This window comes from Cryptomeria japonica, chromosome 8, assembly GCF_030272615.1.
Source record: "Cryptomeria japonica chromosome 8, Sugi_1.0, whole genome shotgun sequence".
Lineage (NCBI taxonomy): Eukaryota > Viridiplantae > Streptophyta > Pinopsida > Cupressales > Cupressaceae > Cryptomeria > Cryptomeria japonica.
Genome location: NC_081412.1, coordinates 528992416 through 529014085, shown reverse-complemented (window position 1 = coordinate 529014085; position 21670 = coordinate 528992416). Strand labels below are relative to the sequence as shown.

The following is a 21670-nucleotide window of genomic DNA, read 5'->3' as shown; positions in this document are numbered from 1 at the left end:
AGTAAACTAGTATGACAATGAGAAGTTGCTAAGTCTTAAGTGAGGGGAATTTTTTTAGTGTTGAATATTTGTTTATTTGGAGACATAGCTGGAGAAGATAGTAAGAGCTATCACCAACTTCCTACATTTAATGAAAAAATGCTATGATGTTTATGTAAATAAAATCAAGACCATTATGGTTGAAAATGAATTGTGGGAGGTAGTGGCAGGTGGGTTCACAAATGTAACTAACCCATCTTAGTATGTAGCTCCTACAAATAACCATAAGACCTAGGTGAAGGAGATAAAATGAAAAGATGCAAGAGTATTAAGTTTGATAGAGGTATCCTTGATAGAGGCAATATTTCCAAGAATTGTAGTAGCTAACTATGGAAGGAAAGAAGTTACAAATTTAGATTGAAAAATTAATATTGGTGAAGCTCTATATGCTTTTGTAGACACTAAAAATTGGTTTATGCCCGCGTCATAGAAATTTATAAAACACATGTTACTAGATAGAGTCCATAATGCTCTTATATAAAATTATAGTGCAGAATATCACAAGAAATACTAAGATATTTACCATGATCAAGCGTTACAATCACCTTTAATATACAGTTCAATTTCAACACATTGTATAATTAGTTCAATAATTATACGAGAGTTTAAGAACACTTCCTAAGACTACTTTCTATTTTGTACCCATTTGCTATTGTTTCTTGTTGTTATCAATAAAGTCATTCACACACAATTTGTTTTGATCATTTGACTATCTTGATGAAGTATGATGGTACTTAATGATTTGGTAATCTATAAGATAGTTAGCATGTGTAATATTCTAGGTTAAGTTGATAGGTTTAATGCATATATTATTTTAATCAAGATAAGGTCCATGAAAAAACATGGAAAAGGTTTAAGAGTAATAGTCAAGTAATTGAAATTTCATGTGTCAATTAATAATATTGCTAAGTGAATTCCTCAATGTATACAATTTATATACTCCCTACTAGTCAATGTCATTCTCCATATTATTCAATCTCATTTATGATTAGTTATATTTATCTTGAGAATGGTTTACTAATGAAAAATTCATGAAGACCATAAAAGAAAGTTGTTGGAAGACCTAGACTAAGGTAGTATTTTTCCAAGCTTTGTAACCATCAATGATCTTGAGCTAAATCGCAATGTTTTCTGTAGCCCCGATATCTTTAGAAATTTCTCTTCCTGAATAATTATGAATGTGCCTCAAAATTATATCTTTTTTGTCTTCATGAAGTCTACCTCCTATTTTATTTCTCTTTGTCAGCAATTAATTATGCAATAAATATTTCATGAATTGATCTATTACATTGAAATATCATGATGTTGACTTACCAAGGCCGATCAAGAGTTGAGATGTGACTTTCCATGAAAGACTTAGATATTTCCCTTGTTCAACCTATAGTCAAAATTGGATTATATTACATGTGATATGAGGTTTCACATGTACCAAGACTAAAGTGTATGGTAGTTTATCCCTATAACCCTAAAAGGGATTATCAAGTTGGACTAGTCAAAGTATGTATCATGTATAGTGTAGAATAACATAGATATTCAACATAGTTTCTATTATGTCAACTAGAATTGAATTTAAGTTATTTAATCTTTAAGTAAAATCCAATGTTTATATTAATCCTTTGAAAAATCTTTATAAATCTTAGATCCAAAACTACATCATGCAATTTTATAAGATGGCTCACCATGACAAAATCAACACATTAAATTTATAATTAAGCTACAAAGACCATTAGGATTTCTAAGCTCTCGGCATTTAAGAAAATTAACCCTGAAATCTAGACCAAAGAACTTGACGATATTAGAGCTACCATAAGCTCATATATATAGATAATCTTTAGTGGCCTCTCGGACATCTATATCAATTGATTATTTGAAGTAACACTAAAGCATTATTCTCCTCCTTACCATTAATGTTATTATCATGAATACCCCTTAATCGATGATTTGGACGTGGCCCACTAAAGCTAGGTTTCACTTGGATTATGTCTCGTTAAATAATGATACATAACTCAAGAAAATCTCACAATTACAGAAAATATAGATAATAAATCTCAATTCCCATGGTCGTGAGTATTAACTTTTAGCCATCTCAGAAAGAGAATGCGTCGATACAATGTACTGGAATAACCAATCATTGGTAAAGAGAAACGAAAGTGGATAGCTACATGATTCCAATCCTTTCGACAGTTTTACTTTTGAAGTGTAGAAAGAACATTATATAATCATGCGCATAATTAAAAGGAGGAAAAATCCTTTACGAAGTTATCATAGCAAGGAAAAGGAAATTCGCTCATCAAATGTTCTTCAGTGATCTTAGTTCGAGAAAACTGCTGAAGGAATAAACCTTGGAATGTACGTATCCTTATAGTCGGTCGATATGTAAAACCACATATATGTGAAGAAATTTGAAAAGTGTGTATCTTTGTCAACAAACTAAGAAATAGTTTCATCATCTACAAGAAAACAGAAATGGAAGAGTATATGTTATCATCCGCTTAGTCGTAAGGGAATTGGCAGTTTTTGAAAAAGCCTGTCAGCGGGAAGGCTGTAGTCATTAACGCCAACCTGCACATTATTATTCAATCACGTTACAACAATGTAAAATATAGCCGATTACAACAATGAGCACAGAACAGCGTATAAATTGCAGCTTAGACTTGTCAAATAGGCATCCTTAAAAACAAGCCGATCAGTAAAACTACATATGCTCCATGAAATTTGAAGAGTGTATATCACGGTCAAAGAAGTAATTAGATATATGTAGGACATGTAGAATACAAGAGAAGTGGAAGAATATGCCATAGTTTGCACATTTTCGTATCATTTGCTTATAGTGGTAAAAGAATTTGCAGCTTTTGGAAAAGCTTGCCACATGGAAGACAGTTGTGCGACACCCCAAATTTTCCTCCATTCAAACAAAGTCATACCCAACTTTACTATTCCACCACATTTTATCTTCCTAACATGTGAAACATGGTCGGTTAGAACAATGAGCGCCGAGCACAGAAGGCAAGTCAGACACAAGACTATAAATTGCATCTTACACCTCTCACAAGGCAAGTTATACATAAGTCTACAATGTACTATAATAAGATAAAAGAGTCAAGCTGTTCGAAACTTTGAGTTGCTTTTTCTCTTCTAAAATCTTGGCGGTTTTGAGTTTACTGAGGTGAGAAAGTAATAGAAGTAGCCCATTGAAAACCAGAGCTTCAAAATCAAGAATGGGTGATAGGCAAATGCAAGTGCAGCTGAGAAATTTCTGTATGGCTGACGTAGATGATTTCTATGAATGGGCAAGTGATGAAGAAGTTACACGCTTTATGACGTGGGAGCCTTTCAAATCGAAGCAAGAGGCAAGAGAATATGTTGCAAAAGTCGTGATTCCTCACCCTTGGTGTAAGGCCATTGGCCATATTATGCTTAAGCAAGGCAGTGGAATGAACAGTTGCAGATCAGAGATGGGGTATGCCATCTCAAGGAAGTATTGGAAAATGGGTGTCACCACTCAAGCTGTCATCACTGCACTCAAAATCGGATCGAACGAGTTGCAAGGAATAACGAGGATTGAAGCTCTGGTTCTGCCAGAGAATGTGGCCTCGGCAAGAGTACTGGAGAAGGCAGGGTTTATCGAGGGGCTGCTACGTAATTATGTGTATCTTAAGGGGAGCCTCAGGGACTGTTTGCTCTTTAGCTTTGTCGTTGCCTCATCTATCCATTGATTTCTTTTTCACACTACATAACCCATCTTTAGGTTTATCGTTTTCTCACCTTCTAGTTGCATGCTACCATAGCCTAATGCAATTGTACTCTTTGTCTGTTACGTACACTCTTACCATTCTTATTAGGTTCAATGGGCTATTCAGTGTTGTAGGAAAATAAATTATTGTAGACGAGATGATAAATTACTGTAATGTAGTGTTCTGTTCCAATATCTAATATATTGTTTGGAAAAGGATTTAATATGTTTTTTTTAAATAACAATATAAAAAGGTTTAGCTATGGCATATGTAAGAAATTTGGAATCACAATGGCAGTCTTTTCTGGTTTTATCTCTTGGTTTACCAGCTAGTTTAAAGATACTGATAGATCATTTAAAGAATTATCTATGTTATCAATTTTGCTAATAACAGTTTCATTTCTTGTTTCAGAAGATTGTACATGACCGATCATAGTTTGTATGTCATCTGCTGATTTATGGACATTATTTATAATTTGAAGGGTTATATATAGATTGTAATTATTTGTAATCTAATATATTATAGTAGAATTTATTTCTAATGAAAATATATTTAATGGAGTGGAAGAAAATAATGACTTTAAAATTATATTTTAAGAGAAATATTGATTATAAAATATGCATATAACTTACAATGACAAGATATTATTCTAATTAAAGAGGCTTATTAAATATAAAATGACTTAAGCATTATACATTAAAAGTAAATATAAACATTATGTCAATTAAATAATATTGTGGATTGGAAAGCTTATTTCTTTTTTCTTCAACTTTTCTTTTCACAGTTCTTTCTTCTTATTTAAATTATTTAGAGTAGCCATTCTAAATATTTGAATACTTCAAAATATTTTGTATAAGAGATAGAAACAAATATTAACTCTTATATTTCTCAAATCAATTTTTAATAATATAAATCAAACTTTTTAATACATATTTTATTAAATTTTATTTTAAGTACAACTAAATTTTTATTAATAAAATATAAATATTAAATTAAATTTTTAAATATTTATCAAATTCAATTAACAAATTAAATAACATGTTTTAGTTTTAAACAAAATATTTATACATTTTAAAAATCCAAAATCTACTTCTATAAAATGAATTTAAAACAAATACACATACATATAAATGGATAAGAAAAGAAATTTAAGAATTTACTTTTCTAAAGTGATTGGTATATATATACTTTTTAATTTGGCATTATGAACATATTGCACAATATTGAATCTTGTAAAATTTCGATGGATATCATCATTTAATTTCTTTTCATAAATTCAACTAATGAAAGAAGCTTCCAAAGTATAAAATATTGATATTTTTTGTATGGGTATCAAAATAATTGGTAGCAACATTCCTATATACCATTGTTTATGTATTGTGAAAAATAAATGAGCCCCTCATAAGCATGCAGTTTAATAAAAATCTATTATATAATATGTCTTTTATAGAAATATTTATATCAATATTTTTATTTTATATAATAATTTATAATTATACTCTATCTTATCATTTTTTTTTGCAAGTGATTGATAGATTATTTTGATAAAATTAGAAGAAATGCCCAAGTTCAATTGGGTTTACATTACACTAAGAATCAATATTTTTATTTTATATAATAATTTACAATTATACTTTATCTTATCATTTTGTTTTACAAGTGATTGGTATATTATTTTGATAAATTTAGAAGAACTACCCAAGTTCAATTGGGTTTACATTACACTAAGAACTATTTTGAATCATTTGAATTAATGTTTAATTGTTTTAACGAAGTTTTTTCGTTCCTCTACAATCTTGCTGATTTTGAGTTTACTAAGGTGAGAGAGAGTTACTAAAGTATCCCATTAAAAATTAGAGTTTCAAAACATAAGAATGGTTGAGATGTCAATGCAAGTGAAACTAAATAACTTCTATACAGTTGATGAAGATGATTCCTATGAATGAGCATGTGATGAAGAATCTACATGCTTTATAACTTGGGAGCCCTTGAAATAGAAGCAACATGCAAGATAGTATGTTGCAATGGTGTTGATTCCTCACCCTTGGATTACGACCATTATTCTCCAAGGAAATAATAAGGCCATTGGCCACATTATTATTAACCAAGGAAGTGGAATGAATAATAGTAGAGTAGAGATGGGTTATGCCATCATTAGGAAGTATTAGAAAATGGTTGTGACATTTCAACCTAGCATCATTGCACACAAAATTGGCTTGAAATTTGTTTCAAGGAATAACGAGGATTGAAGCTCTTGTTCTCCCAAAGAATGTGGCCTCAACAAGAGTGCAAGAGTACAAGAGAAGGATATTTTTATCAAGGTAGGGCTACTACTTAACAATGTGTATCTTAAAAGGATCCTTAGGGACTATTTTCTCTTTATCTTTGTCATTGCCTCACCCACCAATTTATTTCCTTTCCATACCACTATAACCTATCTTTAGCTTTATCATTGTCTCACCTTCTAATTGCATACTACCACAACCTTATGCATGTGTACTCTCTGTCTATCATATATTGTCTTGCTATTATTATCACTTTGTTTTAGAAGTGATTAATAGATTATTAGTATAATTGGATTTACCTGATACTAAAAATTATTTAAAATTATTTTAATTTTTTTAAAATTCTTTTATTAGGGAAACTTTTATTTCTTTCTTTTTTTCTTAGTTGTATAGTATTGCTAATTTGAACTCCAAATAATATTTTCAGATTTAAAATATTGTGAATTAATACTATAGTATTTTATTAATATATATTATCCTTAATCAAATATATACTTTCTACTATTTGTTTTGATGGATTTAGAAATAAAATGGTGTAGACTAATTTAGATGAATTCCATAAATAAATTGGATTACTTTGTGTTGATATTGCAAATTATTTGGTTATTCTAATATTTAAAAAGTGTTTCCCATTTTAATGCTTAATATTTATTTTTTATAATAAAAAATTACATGCAAATATACTCCTTTGTATACATAATTGAGTGGAGTGGATACTTTTCCCCTTATATTAATCTCAAACTAATACATTTATAAGATGATTATAACTGTTAATTATATTAGGTTCTATAAATTATTATTTAATCCTCTATAAGATAGACAAAAGTGAGAGTCAAAGATATAATAATATCATAAAATAGTTTGAATGGCTAAGGTATAGATTAGTTAGATTACAATATACCTCAAAATGGTCACATACCTCACTCAGCCCCTTGCGTATTTGAATACCCAATTGCATAGATGTCTTGGTAGAAAAATCAACTACTAATTGGGTGTCTCTAGATCCAAGTAAATTGTATTTTCTTTATTAAAAATGGTGACATCTAGTTTGTTGTTTTCATCACAACTTTGAAATTGGAATTGTAAGACGACTAATTATGATTATGTTAGTGAATTTTATTTCTAAAATAATTAGGTTACTATCCTCATTTATTAAAGGGAGTGCATTGAGAACAAAAATTTCATAGAAGAATGATGAATGATCTATTGATTTTTATTTATGAATATATAGAGTTTTGATTAGATAGGCATGGGAAGGACCCTAACCCATTACAAGTTAGTCATTAAGAGAAAAGGGATGGATCTGGGGAGGTGTGAGGTTAGCAAAAAGTAAACTAATAACCTTGAACAAACATAGCTAAATAGGAAACAAGAATCCAACTAAATACCAATAATAGTTAAGAATCAAATCTTAAGAGGCTTCAAGCTCTTAATGGCCTACCATTATTTTTTTAATAATTCTATATGATCTTCAAAGGAAACCTCCTTTAATTGGGAAAGGAAGCAACAAAGTTATTAGCTTGACTAGGAGAGTAAGGATGCTTGACATATCATTTTTTATTTTGTGCACCCATTTTTGGAAGCAACCATTAGTTTGGAATGTTGCATTCATTTTCACCTACTTTTCCATTTTTCTCAAGGGTTTTTGTGGAAACACTTCAATGGTATTAGACATGATTTTTACCATCCTGAAAAATAATTTAAGGATGAAGAGAGTTAGGAAAAAAACCTTAAATAGTTGATTCTATAAGGTTTAATAAATTGCATAAAACATTTTAGTTGATCATTTTTGTAATATTATTATGTACAATTCAATTGTAAAATCTAATGAGAAATACTAAGGTAGATGTAATTTCCAACGTTCAAAGTCTCATATTTATAATCTAGTTATGAAATACATTACATTGATTATCATAAATGTATTTCTGACATTTTCAAAATTAATAATGATTTTAGTTTCCTTTTTTTTATAATTTTAGTATATAATGTCTTATATATTGTTTTTATCAAAGAAAATTATTTGAATAAAATTAGGTTCCTATGACTATCTTGATGAAGTATCATACTAGTTGATTATAAGGGAAGCTATAGTACAATTTGTATGTGTAATAAACTAAAAGACAAAGTTTATATGTTTATTTTTTTATAAAATGTTATTTAAGATAAGGTTAATGAACAATATTGAATGTGCTTAAAATATATAGTCAATTCCAAAAGTTGCACACATGCCAATAAATAGTATTCAAAAGTGATGGGATGGGGATTCCTCAAGCAAAGGGAAGTCCTAGAGACCCTAGGGTGTGTAGAGAACACCAGCTGATCCAAGGAAAGGATCCAAGAGCATAGACTAGGCTAGTCTATCCCTAACCCCATCCCATCAGATTGGTATTAGAGCAAGTAAAAGACTTGTCGGACTGTGTATGTCTCTATATACTGGTGAATTAGTAGGCCAGAGCAGAATGGTTACTAATGCAGAGCTGTCTAGAGAGGTGGAAGAGCAGAAGGAGAAAAATAGAATCCTTGAAGAAGTTGTGAGTGAGATGAGGGATAAACTACAGGAAGTGGTGGATCAGAGGACACAAGGACCTTGGGATGAAGACACCAAGGGTAAAGGCAAGAAGACTATAGAATAGATGATATCATCCCTAAACCAGATCCCTTGTTCAATGAAGAACCATTTGTGAAAGCTATTAAGGCTTTGAACACCAAAGCTTTTGAAGGATTGCCACATTTTAGTGGAAGAATGGACATTGACACTATTATGGAATGGATTGAGGGCATGGAAAACCACTTTGAGTGTGAAGGAGTGATAGAGGCTCAGAAGGTTAAAGTTGCCAAATCAAGATTAAGGGGAGAATCTTTGACATGGTGGAAGTACTTGCAAGAAGAAAGAGTTAGTATGGGGAAGCTACCTATTGCAAATTTGAAAGCTATGGTGGGTAAGATTAAGGAGAACTACTTACCAGAGGATTATGAAGTCTAACTTCATAAGAAGAGACAAGGATTGAAGCAGAAGGATCTTGATGTAACCTCCTACACCGAAGAATTTCAAAAGCTATGTCTTAGGTCCAAAGTCCAAGAAGATGAATCTATTAAGGTGGCTAGGTATCTAAGTGGCCTAAAGTGGAACATTCAAGAGGAGATAAGCCTATGGACTCCTACTACTATCCAAAAGTGTCATCAGCTTGCTGCCAAGGTAGAAGAGAGGAACAAAAGGAAAGGAGACTCCAATAACAGGGGTAGAGGAAGAGGTAGAGATCAAGTGAATCACCGAGGTGGCTACCAAAGCAAGTCATATGAGTGGAGGAACCAAGGAGAAGCCAAGTTGACTGAGTATGGCAGTGAAGCCAATCTCAGAGGAGGAAATTCTAGAGGAAGAGGTGCACAAGGTGGTTGAAGTAGGGGCAGAGGTACCGACAAAGGTAACTCCTATTTTGCAACAATGTAGTGTTACAATTGTGGACAATTGGGACACCTAGCATATAGATGCCTTGACAAGCCTACATCATCAAACAATGGAAAGAGGGTTGCATATGCACATGAAGACTCTTCAAGCAGCAAGACACCTAAGGTGGACCATATTGAATCAGAGATTGGAGAAAATTTGATGTTTAATAGGGTCTTGATAAGACAGCCAGTCAAGAATGAACCTAAGCATAGGAGAGCATTGTTTAGGGTGAGATGCAAGATTCTTGGTAAAGTTTGCAAGGTGATAGTCGATTTAGGCTCAACTGACAATATCATATTAGAAGAGGTAGTTAGGAAGTTGAAACTCACAAGGATACCCCACACTAACCCATACAAGGTAACATGGTTGAATCATGAGCAGAGTGTGCTAGTCAATGAATAGACTTGGGTAGAGTTTTCTATTGGAGGATACAAGGATAAGATCCTTTGTGATGTGTTACCTATGGATGCATGTCACTTATTGCTAGGAAGACCCTGGCAATTTGATAGGAAGGTGATCTATGATGGAGAGGAGAACTCCATTTCCTTTAAGAAGGACAACAAGACCTTCAAGATTCAGTCTTTGATAGAGAATGAAGAGGGATCTTCAAAGACACCTAGTGTTTTAATGGCTACCGGTAAAGAGTTTTTGAACTTGCTACATGAGGAGGAGATTGTGAAGTGTGCCATCTTTGTGAAACCAAAGGAGGAAGAAGACAAGTGGCAGGTAGAAGTACCCAAGGAGGTGAAGCAAATGTTGCAAGAGCATAAGGATATAGTGAGTGATGGAACACCTGCAACACTCCCACCAACAAGGTCTATAAGCCATCAAATATACTTTGTTCCCGGTGCATCCTTACCTAACAAGGTTACATATAAGCTCATACCTGATCATAATAAGGAGGTAGCAAGGCAAGTGCAGGAGTTATTGGAACAAGGACTGATTAAGAAGAGCATCATCCCATGTGCAGTCCCGATAGTGCTAGCATAAAAAAAAGGAGGTAAGTGGAGACTTTGCACTAACTCAAGAGAAATCAATAGGATCAGCATAAGGTATAGGTTTCCTATTCCTAGAATAGAGGATCTAATGGACTATTTAGGAGGGGCTATGTATTCTACTAAGCTAGACCTTAAAAGTGGTTATCACCAGATAAGAATTAAGGAGGGTGATGAGTGGAAGACTGCTTTCAAGACCACAGAGGAATTGTATGAATGGCTTGTGATGCCATTTGGACTCACCAATGCTCCAAGCACCTTCATGAGGTTGATGAATGAGGTGTTGAAAGATTTCATAGGCAGATTTGTGGTGGTGTACCTAGATGACATTCTCATCTATAGCAGAACCAAAGAAGAGCAACTTGAGCATTTGAGGTTAGTCTTAGAGAGGTTGCATGAGGATAAGCTATCCATCAACCTAGAGAAGTGTGACTTCTTGAAGCAAGAGCTGGTTTATTTAGTATTTGTAGTATGCAAGGGAACCTTGAAGATGGATCCAAGCAAAGTGGAGGCAATCTTGAATTGGCCTGCACCTAAAACAGGGACTGAAGTTAGAAGTTTCCATGGATTAGCTCAATTCTATAGGCAGTTTGTGAGGAATTTTAGTGGCATATGTGCACCAGTCCTTGACACCAATAAAGGAGGTCTTAAAACTAAGTTTAAATGGATAGAGCAGGCTGACAAAGCATTTCAATTGTTGAAGCAAGAAGTAGCCACAAAACCTATCCTTCTCCTACCTACATTTGATAAGCTATTCACTTTGGAGTGTGATGGAAGTGGAATTGTAGTAGGTGGTGTATTGAGTCAAGAAGGAAGACCTGTGGCATTTTTCAATGAGAAGCTTAATGAAGCAAAGAAGAAGTACTTAGCCTATGACCTAGAGTTGTATGCATTAGTGTAGTCTCTAAGGAAATGGGGGCATTACCTACTCCCAAAAGAATTTGTAGTATTCACAGACAATTAGGCATTGAGTTACATCAACACTCAAGAGAAGCTAAGCAATAGACATCTAAAATGGATGGAATATCTCCAATCCTTCACCTTCACCATCAAGCATAAGAAGGGGCAACTTAACAAGGTGGTAGATGCCTTAAGCAGGAAGTTGTTGACTGTTCAAGAACTACAGTTGCAGAGCATAGGAATAGAAGGTTTCAAAGACCTCTATGAAGGAGATGAATACTTCTCATCAGCTTACAAGGTTTGCAAAGAGTTTGAGAACCATTTCCATGGTGAGTATGTAGATTACACTCTCCAAAATGCTCTCTTGTTCAAAGGTAATCAGTTGTGTGTACCAAGAGGATCCATGAGGGAGAACCTCATCCAAGAAAAACATAATGGTAGTTTAAGTGGACACTTTGGAGTCAATAAAACCTTGGATTTAGTACAGAGGTACTACTATTGGCCAAAGTTGCCAAGAGATGTAAAGAGGTATGTAGAGCAATATAGAGTATGCCAAAGAGAAAAAGGGGGATCAAGCAATGTCGGTCTCTATCAACCATTACCAGTCCCAAATAGGCCTTGGGAATGCATAAGCATGGACTTTGTAGTAGGACTTCCCAAGACTAAAAAAGGTATGGACAACATCTATGTGGTAGTAGATAGATTTTCCAAGATGAGTCATTTCATACCATGTAAGACTACACATGATGCTAGCTATGTTGCACATCTCTTCTTCAAAGAGATTGTTAGGATTCATGGACTCCCTTTAAGCATTGTTTCAGATAGGGACAACAAGTTCATGGGTCATTTTTGGCAAACATTATGGAGGAGACTAGGAACTAACTTGTCATTTAGCTCAGGTTACCATCCACAAACAGATGGTGAAACTGAAGTCATGAGTATGGTTAGACATGGGACCTTATCATTCCTTAAGCAGAGTATGCATATAATGACAGTGTAAATAGGACCACTGGTAGAAGCCCTTTTGAGGTTGTATATGGCAGACATCCAAGGGGAGTGTGTGAGTTAAAAGACCTTGGTACTTTGGAGATGAAGAGTGGGCAAGTAGAGGACTTCACTCAAACCATCAAGGAAGTCCAAGAGCAAGTTAAGAAGGCCATCCTTGAATCCACTAAAAAACTGAAAGCCAAAGTGGATGATAAAAGAAGAGAAGTTCAGTTCAAGGTGGGTGACTATGTGATGGTCCATTTAAGCAAAGCTAGGATGCAAAGTGGTAAGCCTACCAAACTGCAGATGAAGAGAGTAGGACCTTGTCAAATTCTGGCAAAATATGGTGAGAACGCCTATAAAGTGGATTTACCTTAAAATTTAGCCATCTCACCAGTCTTCAATGTTGTTGATCTGGTAATGTACAAGGGAGAGATAGCAGAGCAGACTGAGAACCAGGACAAGGTACTACAACACTTGGATGTGAATACCATACCTCAAGTGAACAAGCCTAAAGCAGAGGAGATCTTGGAATCAAGAGTGAAGAAGTCTATGAGACACTAGGTCTACATGGAGCACTTAGTGAAATGGGTAGATCAACCAATATCTGAAGCTACATGGGTGGAGGAGAGCAGGTCCAAGACACTTGGAATAGACCCGGCTCTCATCTCTTCTTCTATTTCTTAATTGTGTGTAGAGGGGGAGTATGGTGTAGGAGAACCCTTCCAAGCTCTCCCTCCTTCTTGTTTTGTTGGTGTTATGCTTCTTATGAAACCATTGTACATAAAATAATGAGCCATGTGCTCATAGGTCCTAGTTAGGGTCCTAGTGGAGATCTTAGGGGTCATAAGTCAAGATTAAGATTTTCTTGAAAATGGAGGGTATGTATGTCTTTGTAGTGTTTAGGGGTCCTTCATAGCATGGTGGTGTCCCTAGGTTGGTCCATTGTGGGTTTAGGAGTCATGAAAAGCAACATTGAGAAAGTTGCTCAAAAGCTGCAAAGTTGCATGACAACTTTTAAAAGTTGTCAAGCAACTTTTGCACTAGGAGGCCAAAATCCTTAGTTTGGTGTGGAAAACCCTAATATGGGTGCATAGACCAAGGCAAAGGTGGTATAATTATTTGAAAACACTAAATGCATGGGTTGGATGTCAGAGATTGTACGACCCAAGCAAGAAGAGCTTGACAGTGACTGTTTATTGGTTACCAGTCAGATTGAATGAAGTTACCGGGCAAGTAAATGGATTGAACTGCATGCAAAACTGTGTGAAATGTCTTCTATGGTGTATATATCTTCATTTTCAGTGATTAGATTAGATTTTTGTTTACCAGTTTAGTGTGTTTGTAAATAATTTGAAAGTTGCAGTCTCAATATCCAATTTTGAACTAGTTTGAGAAAATGAAGTCTTAACTCCATTCCCCATTGTGGAAACACCATGAAACCATGGGGAATGGAAGTGAAGAACCTGTACTATAGTCCCATGCAAGAAGGGCCCTTAAAAATGCAGGAAGGCCAAGCAAAGACCCACTCCTAGGCAAGACTGGATAGTGCCCAGTTAGGAGAGGTCAAATTGCAGAGGTCTTGGAGAGCAAGGTTGGTTAGTGGAGAGTGCATCCTTTGGAGGAGGTGCAAAGGAGTGAGTGAAGCATCATTGGTGTGAAGAAGGAGCCTCCACCAATCCAAACAAGGTGGCTAAAACACAAAACCTTCACTATGACCCAGGCAAACCCTAAAAACCCTCACAAAAACCCTTCAAAACCTTACAATCCACCTAGGATAGTGTAAGGACACTTGGAGGCCTAAAACCAAGAAAATCCATGAGTCCTTGACAAATGAATGGCAGTCCATTTTGGTAGTTTGGGTTGTTTGTGGACCATTTGTGAGAGGAAGCCCTAGAAGACTGGGTAGGAGGCCTAATTGGTCCTAACCCGTGTAGCCCTATTTGAAGGCAAAAACACAAAATAGTGAAATCGGTAAGGGGGTTGAAGGCTTGAAACCTCTTGGGGGCTCATGAATGGATGGAAAGACCATGAAATAGACCTGATACAACCTTTATAAGACCTTGGAAGGTGTGGAACAAGCCTAGCCCTTATTAGGCATAGTAAGGGGTTTTGAGTCTCATGAGTAGGTGAGACCTTAGGAGCAGTATTGCAACTCATTGGTGGGTGGATTGGGCATGGTTAGGGGATTCATCAAGCAAAGGGAATTCCTAGAGATCCTAGGGAGTGTAGAGAACACCAGGTGATCCAAACAAAGGATCGAAGAGCATAGACTAGGTTAGTCTATCCCTAACCCCATCCCATCAAAAAGTTAAATATTTAATGCATGTGGTTTATATCCTCCCTAGTAGTCAACATGGATTTCATTATTATTATACCTCATTAAGGATTATTTATATATATGCCTTATAAATAATTTACTAATGAAAACTATTAACAAAGGCCATTAGAGGAGGACTTGTAAAAATTGCACTAAGCTAGTATTTTTTTTGTCTTAAAATTATATCCCTTCTATTTCTATCATGACCACCAATTAAAATTATTGAAGTCAATAATAATAAATATTCATCAGTTGCTTTATTAGGTTCAAATTTCTCAATGTTAATTGAATAGGTCCATTATAGGGCATTCATGTAACCATTATGAAAAACTTAGATATTTCCCTTAAGCTTTGACCAAATCTAAATTTAGCTAGATATATGGGTTCACATCTATGAAGCTTCATGTCTAAGATACTTTCTCCCTAAAGAGATAAAAGGCATATTAAATTTGACTAGTTAGAGCATGCCATATATACACTCTAATCTAACGTAAGTCTTTAACAAGGGTTATGTAGAAGCATATTTTTTTTTACTTAATTACATAAATATTTATTATTTATTTAGAAAACCCACCTTTTTACTCTCTATTACTTAAATAAATAATTTTATTTATTTAATTAACTGATTCTCCTCTTCTCTTTAATCTTGTCCCTCCAACTTATTCACATGGATCATAATCAAAACTCATAGTCACGTGGAAAGTGTCTCATTTCACTTCATCCACTTTTCTCCCTTCTAAAATTTCCATATCCATTTAACCAATAGGTCAACCCACCCCTTAATCTTAGACCTTCATTCAAAATAACCTCTCGATATTACTCACTCTATTCCACCTCTTAATATAATCCCTTCATTTCATTTGCACCTTTTAATCCTATTGATTTACTTATAACTATGTGATCATGGTCATTCATCTTTTAAACTCTTAATCTAAGCCATTTTTTCCATTGGAAAATTCTATAGAAGAGGCTTTTCTATCTCATTTCATAATCCACAACTTGATTCTATATCTATTATGCCAAAATTATCTAGATAGATATTTCATAATCATGTTATCATTTTTCTTGCATCATCAATCAACCACACTCCATTCATTTAAGCCATATTTTACCACTGATTAATGCTGAGATGAAATACATATTTTTCACAATATCTTTAAGGATAGGAGGACAATGGAGTCAATCATATAATTTGTATGAGGTATATTGTTGTTTATTTTATTTGCATGCATTTGATTTCAAGCTCCATTGCCATTGTTGAATGATTTTGTAGATTCTAGGCTTGTGATTGGGCTAATTGGGGATTTACAATAGATTCAAAATCCAGCATACATCCATTATATTTTATCATCTATAATATAATTTAAGTATTTATTCCTATATTAATATTTTGTGTTTATGTCAATCCTCAAAAGGAAATTGTTCTAAATTGTTAACCAAATGTTACATTGTGTGAATATATAAGGTGACTCACACTTTGTATCCCTTTCTAAGATTAATTTCTTACATTTATTATCAATCAACCAATTCAAGTATAATTTATAAGCCCCTTTCCTTCATGAAATTGCCACAAATGTAACTATCTTGTCAAATCTTAAATTAGGAACATGTGAATGTGAGATTTAATTATAGTCTTTCATGTATGTGTGAACTTTGGATTACTAGAACGTAGATTATAATATACCTATATACATTTATTTTTTAACATAATACCCAATTATTAATGTATCCCTAAAAAATAATGTTGAGAAGATGCATACTCTCGAAACGATGATTTGGACATGTTCTATTAAAATGATAGTTACCTTGGATTATGCTTCATTTTAAAAAAATTCTCACATCTAATAAACTTTTGTAATGTTAAATAATGAATGATAGCTTGAAAAATTTGTAATTCATGTAAAGGATCATAACTCTTCGGTGCATGGTTTGAAGCTATAAGGAAAATATCACTAGTAAGTTATGTAAACTAAAGTGCACGAGATATTCAAACCTTGGAATAAATCAAAAGACTATTCACAAATAAACTCTTGATTTGGAATCTGTAGAGACAAAGCCTAATATATATCTCACATTAACTAAAAAGTGAAGCATAACCAAAATTTATTTGAAGGTTTTGGAGGGTATGGTTGGGTTGGACTAATATGATATTTTACTAAAACCATGCAAGGATGACACTACAGTTTATGATCAAATCCATGATTATTAATATATCATGTACTTGCAAACTTGTTTGATGCAATTTGTACACTTACACTTTGCACTTCACCAATGTATCCTAACTTCTTCTATGCTTCCCAAAGTTTGGTGATAGACAATATTTATACGTATCATTTAAGGTATGTTAGTATTTTCTAAAGGACAATGTTCTCCTACATCAACCCATATAAATGTGTATAAATATTTGAAAACAACAAACTTTAGTCATGCATATACTCTTTGAATATTTGGGCATAATCAGATTCATTTTAATGTACTAAATGAAGTGTTTCAAGTAAATGATAAGTGAATATTCCTTCAAAGCAATGAATGGTGAAATGAATGCATTAAATATCTTTAAATACAAGAACACAATATTAAAACACAAAATATTATACTTGATTGAATTTTTTATAAAAAATATTACCTTTGAAAAATTGTTTAATTTATTTTAATTACTTTTCTTACGATTAAAAATATGTGCATAGGTAAATGTACTGTACATGGATAGGGTGAATATAAAGAAATGCACAAATATAGAGGTGAGATAAGTATAGGCATGTGGGAATCACAAGAATGTTGTAAATGTGGTATATGTGTGTAAGTGAGAGAGAAATATTAAAGATGCAGAGGGAAGGGATATGATAATTGGAGTGCTAAACTAATAAAATATCAGTATGCATGAATGAGAGTCAAAAGAAATGAACTACAATTTTACATAAAAACATACCATTTATCACTATATCTTTATATAGTCCGTGGAAAATGTAAATACGTGAGTATTAGCTTTCAGCCATGTAAAAAAAAAAGCGTTCATACGATGGACTGCAATGACTAATCATTGGTAAAGAGAAAGGAAATGGATAGCTAAATGATTCCTATCCACCTACCAATTCTACTTTTGAAGTGTACTGAGAACATTCTTATTGTGCGCAGAAAAATGGAAGTAGAGACAAATCATATTGAAGTGATTATAGCAAGGAAAACAAGAATTCACTCGTCAAATGTTATTCAGTGATCTTAGTTCAACAAAAATATTAAAGGAATAAAGCTTGAAACCTACGTATCCAAGTAAAACTGCAGATGTGCAAAGAATGGGTGTGTCATTATCAACGAACTAGGGGATAAGTAGATCCGCACATGTGGAAAGAAATTAGAAATAGTTAACCTTTTGAAGGAATAAAGCTTGGGACAGTGTAAAACTGCATATGTGCTAAGAAATTTGAAGAGTGTGTAACATTCTCAACGATCAAAGAGAAGAAGTAGTTGAATATACCCACTTTGTATATTCTGGTATCATCCACTTAGAGTGGTAGAGAATTGGCAGCTTTTGAAAAAGCCTGTCGGTGGGAGAGCAGTGATGATTCTTACCAGATTCTCATCCATTCCAACATAGCAAAATTACACACTATTATTCAATCACATTTCGTCTTCCAAATATATAAAACATGGTCGGTTATACTTCTCACAAGGTAAGTCATACAAATGTTTAGAATGGTTGGTGAAAAAATGAGCACAGAACATCCTATAAATTGTCTACCATCTAGTGCAATATGATAAAAGAGTCAAGCTGTTCAAAACCTTGAGCATTTAATTCTCTTCAACTATTAGCCGATTGAAAATCAGAGTTCCAAAATTTAAGAATGGGTGAGAGGCCAATCCAAGTGCAATTGAGGAGCTTCTGTCTGGCTGACGTTGATGATTTCTATGAATGGGCAAGTGATGAAGAAGTTACACGCTTTATGACTTGGGAGCTCTTCAAATCGAAGCAACAAGCAAGAGAATATGTTGCAAACGTGGTGATTCCTCACCATTGGTTTAAGGCCATTTGTATCCAAGGAAGTAATAAGGCCATTGGCCACATTATGCTTGAGCAAGGCAGTGGAATGAATAGTTGCAGAGCAGAGATGGGGTATGCCATCTCTAGGAAGTATTGGAAAATGGGTGTCACCACTCAAGCTGTAATCACTGCTATCAAAATTGGATCGAAGGAATTGCAAGGGATAACGAGGATTGAAGCTCTGGTTCTCCCAGAGAATGTGGCCTCGGCAAGAGTGCTGGAGAAGGCAGGGTTTATCAAGGAGGGGCTTCTACGTAACTATGTGTATCTGAAAGGGAGCCTCAGGGACTGCTTCCTCTTTAGCTTTGTCGTTACCTCACCTGCCCATTGATTTGTTTTTGACAGCACCACATTCTAATGCAATTTATTGTCTGATATGTTCAATAGGTTTTAAGTTTGTTGGATAATAAATTATTGTAAAAGGGAAGATACGTTATTGTAGTATTGGGTATTGTTTTAAGTAGGAGGGATTCCACTATTTTGATATCTAAACTATTAGATATCAATAAATGTTTATTTTAAATCATTGATGAATGCAAGTTAATGTTTATTTTAAATCATTGATGAATGCAAGTTATTGTCTGATATGTTCAATAGCTTTTAAGTTTGTTGGATGATAAATTATTGTAAAAGGGAAGATACGTTATTGTAGTATTGGGTATTTTTTTAAGTAGGAGGGATTCTACTATTTTGATATCTAAACTATTAGATATCAATAAATGTTTGTTTTAAATCATTTGTTTTAAATCATTGATGTCTTAATTGATTTATTTTCTTACTACCAGAGCCAAATAAGCTATTATGTACACTCTTACAATGCTTATTATATTCAATAAACTATTATGTACACTCTTACAGTGCTTATTATATTCAATATTCAATAGACTATTTAGTGTTGAAGGAAACTAAATTATTTTAATGTGGTTTTCAAGTAGATTGTATTTCGTTGATAGAAATTAGTGATATCAAAAGTCTTTTTTTTCTTATAATTATGAAAATACCTATTTAAGAGGAAAAATTATAATTATATTTATAAGTTGTATTTTTTAAATAATTAGAATATAACAAGCAGTAAGTATGTTTGTATTTATGAATGTTTAATAATATATATTATTATTCTTGATTCTTATAGTGAGTGTGTAAAGAACCAAAATTCCTAAAATAATAGTGAATGGTCTACAGATTCTTGTTAAAGAATAAGGAGAAAAATACATTTTTGAATAATTGATTCTATAATGTTTGGAAAACTACATAAGAATTTTTATTAGATAAGCATTGTAATGCACTTTATGTAAAATTGTACTCTTAAATTCTATAAGAAATATCAAGATGCTTGCATATTCAAGGGATAGAATCACTTAATGTGAAGTTCAATTATAAAATGTGATATATATTTAGCTTGAGAATTGCATTGTATTTTAGGAGGGCTTCATGTGTCTTCTTTTCATTTTGTATATATATTATATAGTTTATTTTTCTTATAAGCAAAGCTAATCATTTAAAGAAATTTAGGAGCTCATTATTCTCTTGACAAAGTATCATGGTACTTATAATCTCTAACATAATTGAAAGGTGTGATATTCTAATAAATGAAAACTTTTTTTAATATCTATTAAAATGTAATCAAACTAATACCCATGAAAAAAATTAATTGGTTTTAAGAATTTTACTTTATCCTTCTAGTTTCATGTGTTAATTATAAATATTCACAAGCCAATTATTTAATTTAAATTCTTTATATACTCCCTAGTAGTCAACATGGCTCTCGATATTGTTCCCCCAATCAGCATTATCTTTATAGTGTCTAAGAAATAATTTCTTAATTCAAAAGATTCATGGAGGCCGTTAGAAGGTGTCCTCATAAAAGATAGACTACTCTAGTATTTTTATAGGATTTTTAGGCATGAATGACCTTGAGCTAACTTACAATGTTTGCATTAACATCAATATCCTCAAAAATTCCAAAAATTCCTTTATAGGAAAAAATTTCATGAATATTCCTAGAAAATATTTACCTACTATCTCAATGAAATCTAGTTGCTATTTGAATTTTAAAAATAAATAGACCATCCCAGATAATATCCTCATCAATTAAAATATTAGGTTAATCACATGGCAATGATTCACAAAGGAAAATTAAGGGTTTACATGTGACCATAAATGAAAAATTTATATATCTCCAATTTTTGTATTGGGATCAAAATAAAACTAAGGTACTTACAATACATGTTTTCTCATCTACCAAAGAGCCATTTCTTGGATAATATCCAAGGATAAAGGCCTAGAAGGGCTTATTATGCTAGAATAGTTAGATCATGAGAAACCTAAGTCAACATGGTTTCCTTTTTGTCATCTTTAATGGAAAAAGGTATACTTAAGTAAATTTTTATCCTTGGTTGTCTCAACAAACCTATCATAATTACTAGGTAAAAAATAGATTATTTAAAATTATAATAGGACTTACATTTTCTTAACCTTTGCTAATCTTAACTCATTAAATTAAAAATTGAGCACTCAAGTTGCATATGATTTATATGTTCCTTTCCTTCATAATACTACCCCAAGTGTAGTTAACATATGAAATTTAGAACAAACAAAATAAGCATGGTAGTGTTTATTATAAGCTTGGATGTATAAGTAAAATCAAGAAGACAATACCTAACATCTAAGATATATATCCATTGGTTCTTTGGACTGATCCTCGAGCATTGATTCCTCTCTCAAATTAAATGTTAAGTTGATGCATATCCTTTGAAAATAATGATTTGGATGTAAATTGTTAAAACTAGAATTAGTTTATATTGTCTTTTTTTTACAAGATTCACACATCTACCAAATGCCTTGATAATATTAATTAATGAAATGTAATATTCATAAATTGAATAAATTAGATTCATGGGATGATTCACATCTCTTAAAATCA

General features: G+C 33.0%; 2 protein-coding genes across 2 annotated transcripts; both read left to right on the top strand.

Moving 5' to 3' along the window:
- Positions 1-3257: 3257 nt before the first annotated feature.
- Positions 3258-3755, top strand: LOC131055391 (uncharacterized). Its single transcript, XM_057989848.2, has one exon. It carries the CDS (start codon positions 3258-3260, stop codon positions 3753-3755), a length of 498 nt encoding a protein of 165 aa, XP_057845831.2.
- A 14795-nt stretch (positions 3756-18550) lies between these two features.
- On the top strand, positions 18551-19078 carry LOC131055392 (uncharacterized). The gene has a single exon (XM_057989849.2). The coding sequence runs from the start codon at positions 18551-18553 to the stop codon at positions 19076-19078; it is 528 nt and encodes a 175-aa protein (XP_057845832.2).
- The last annotated feature ends 2592 nt before the right edge of the window (positions 19079-21670 follow it).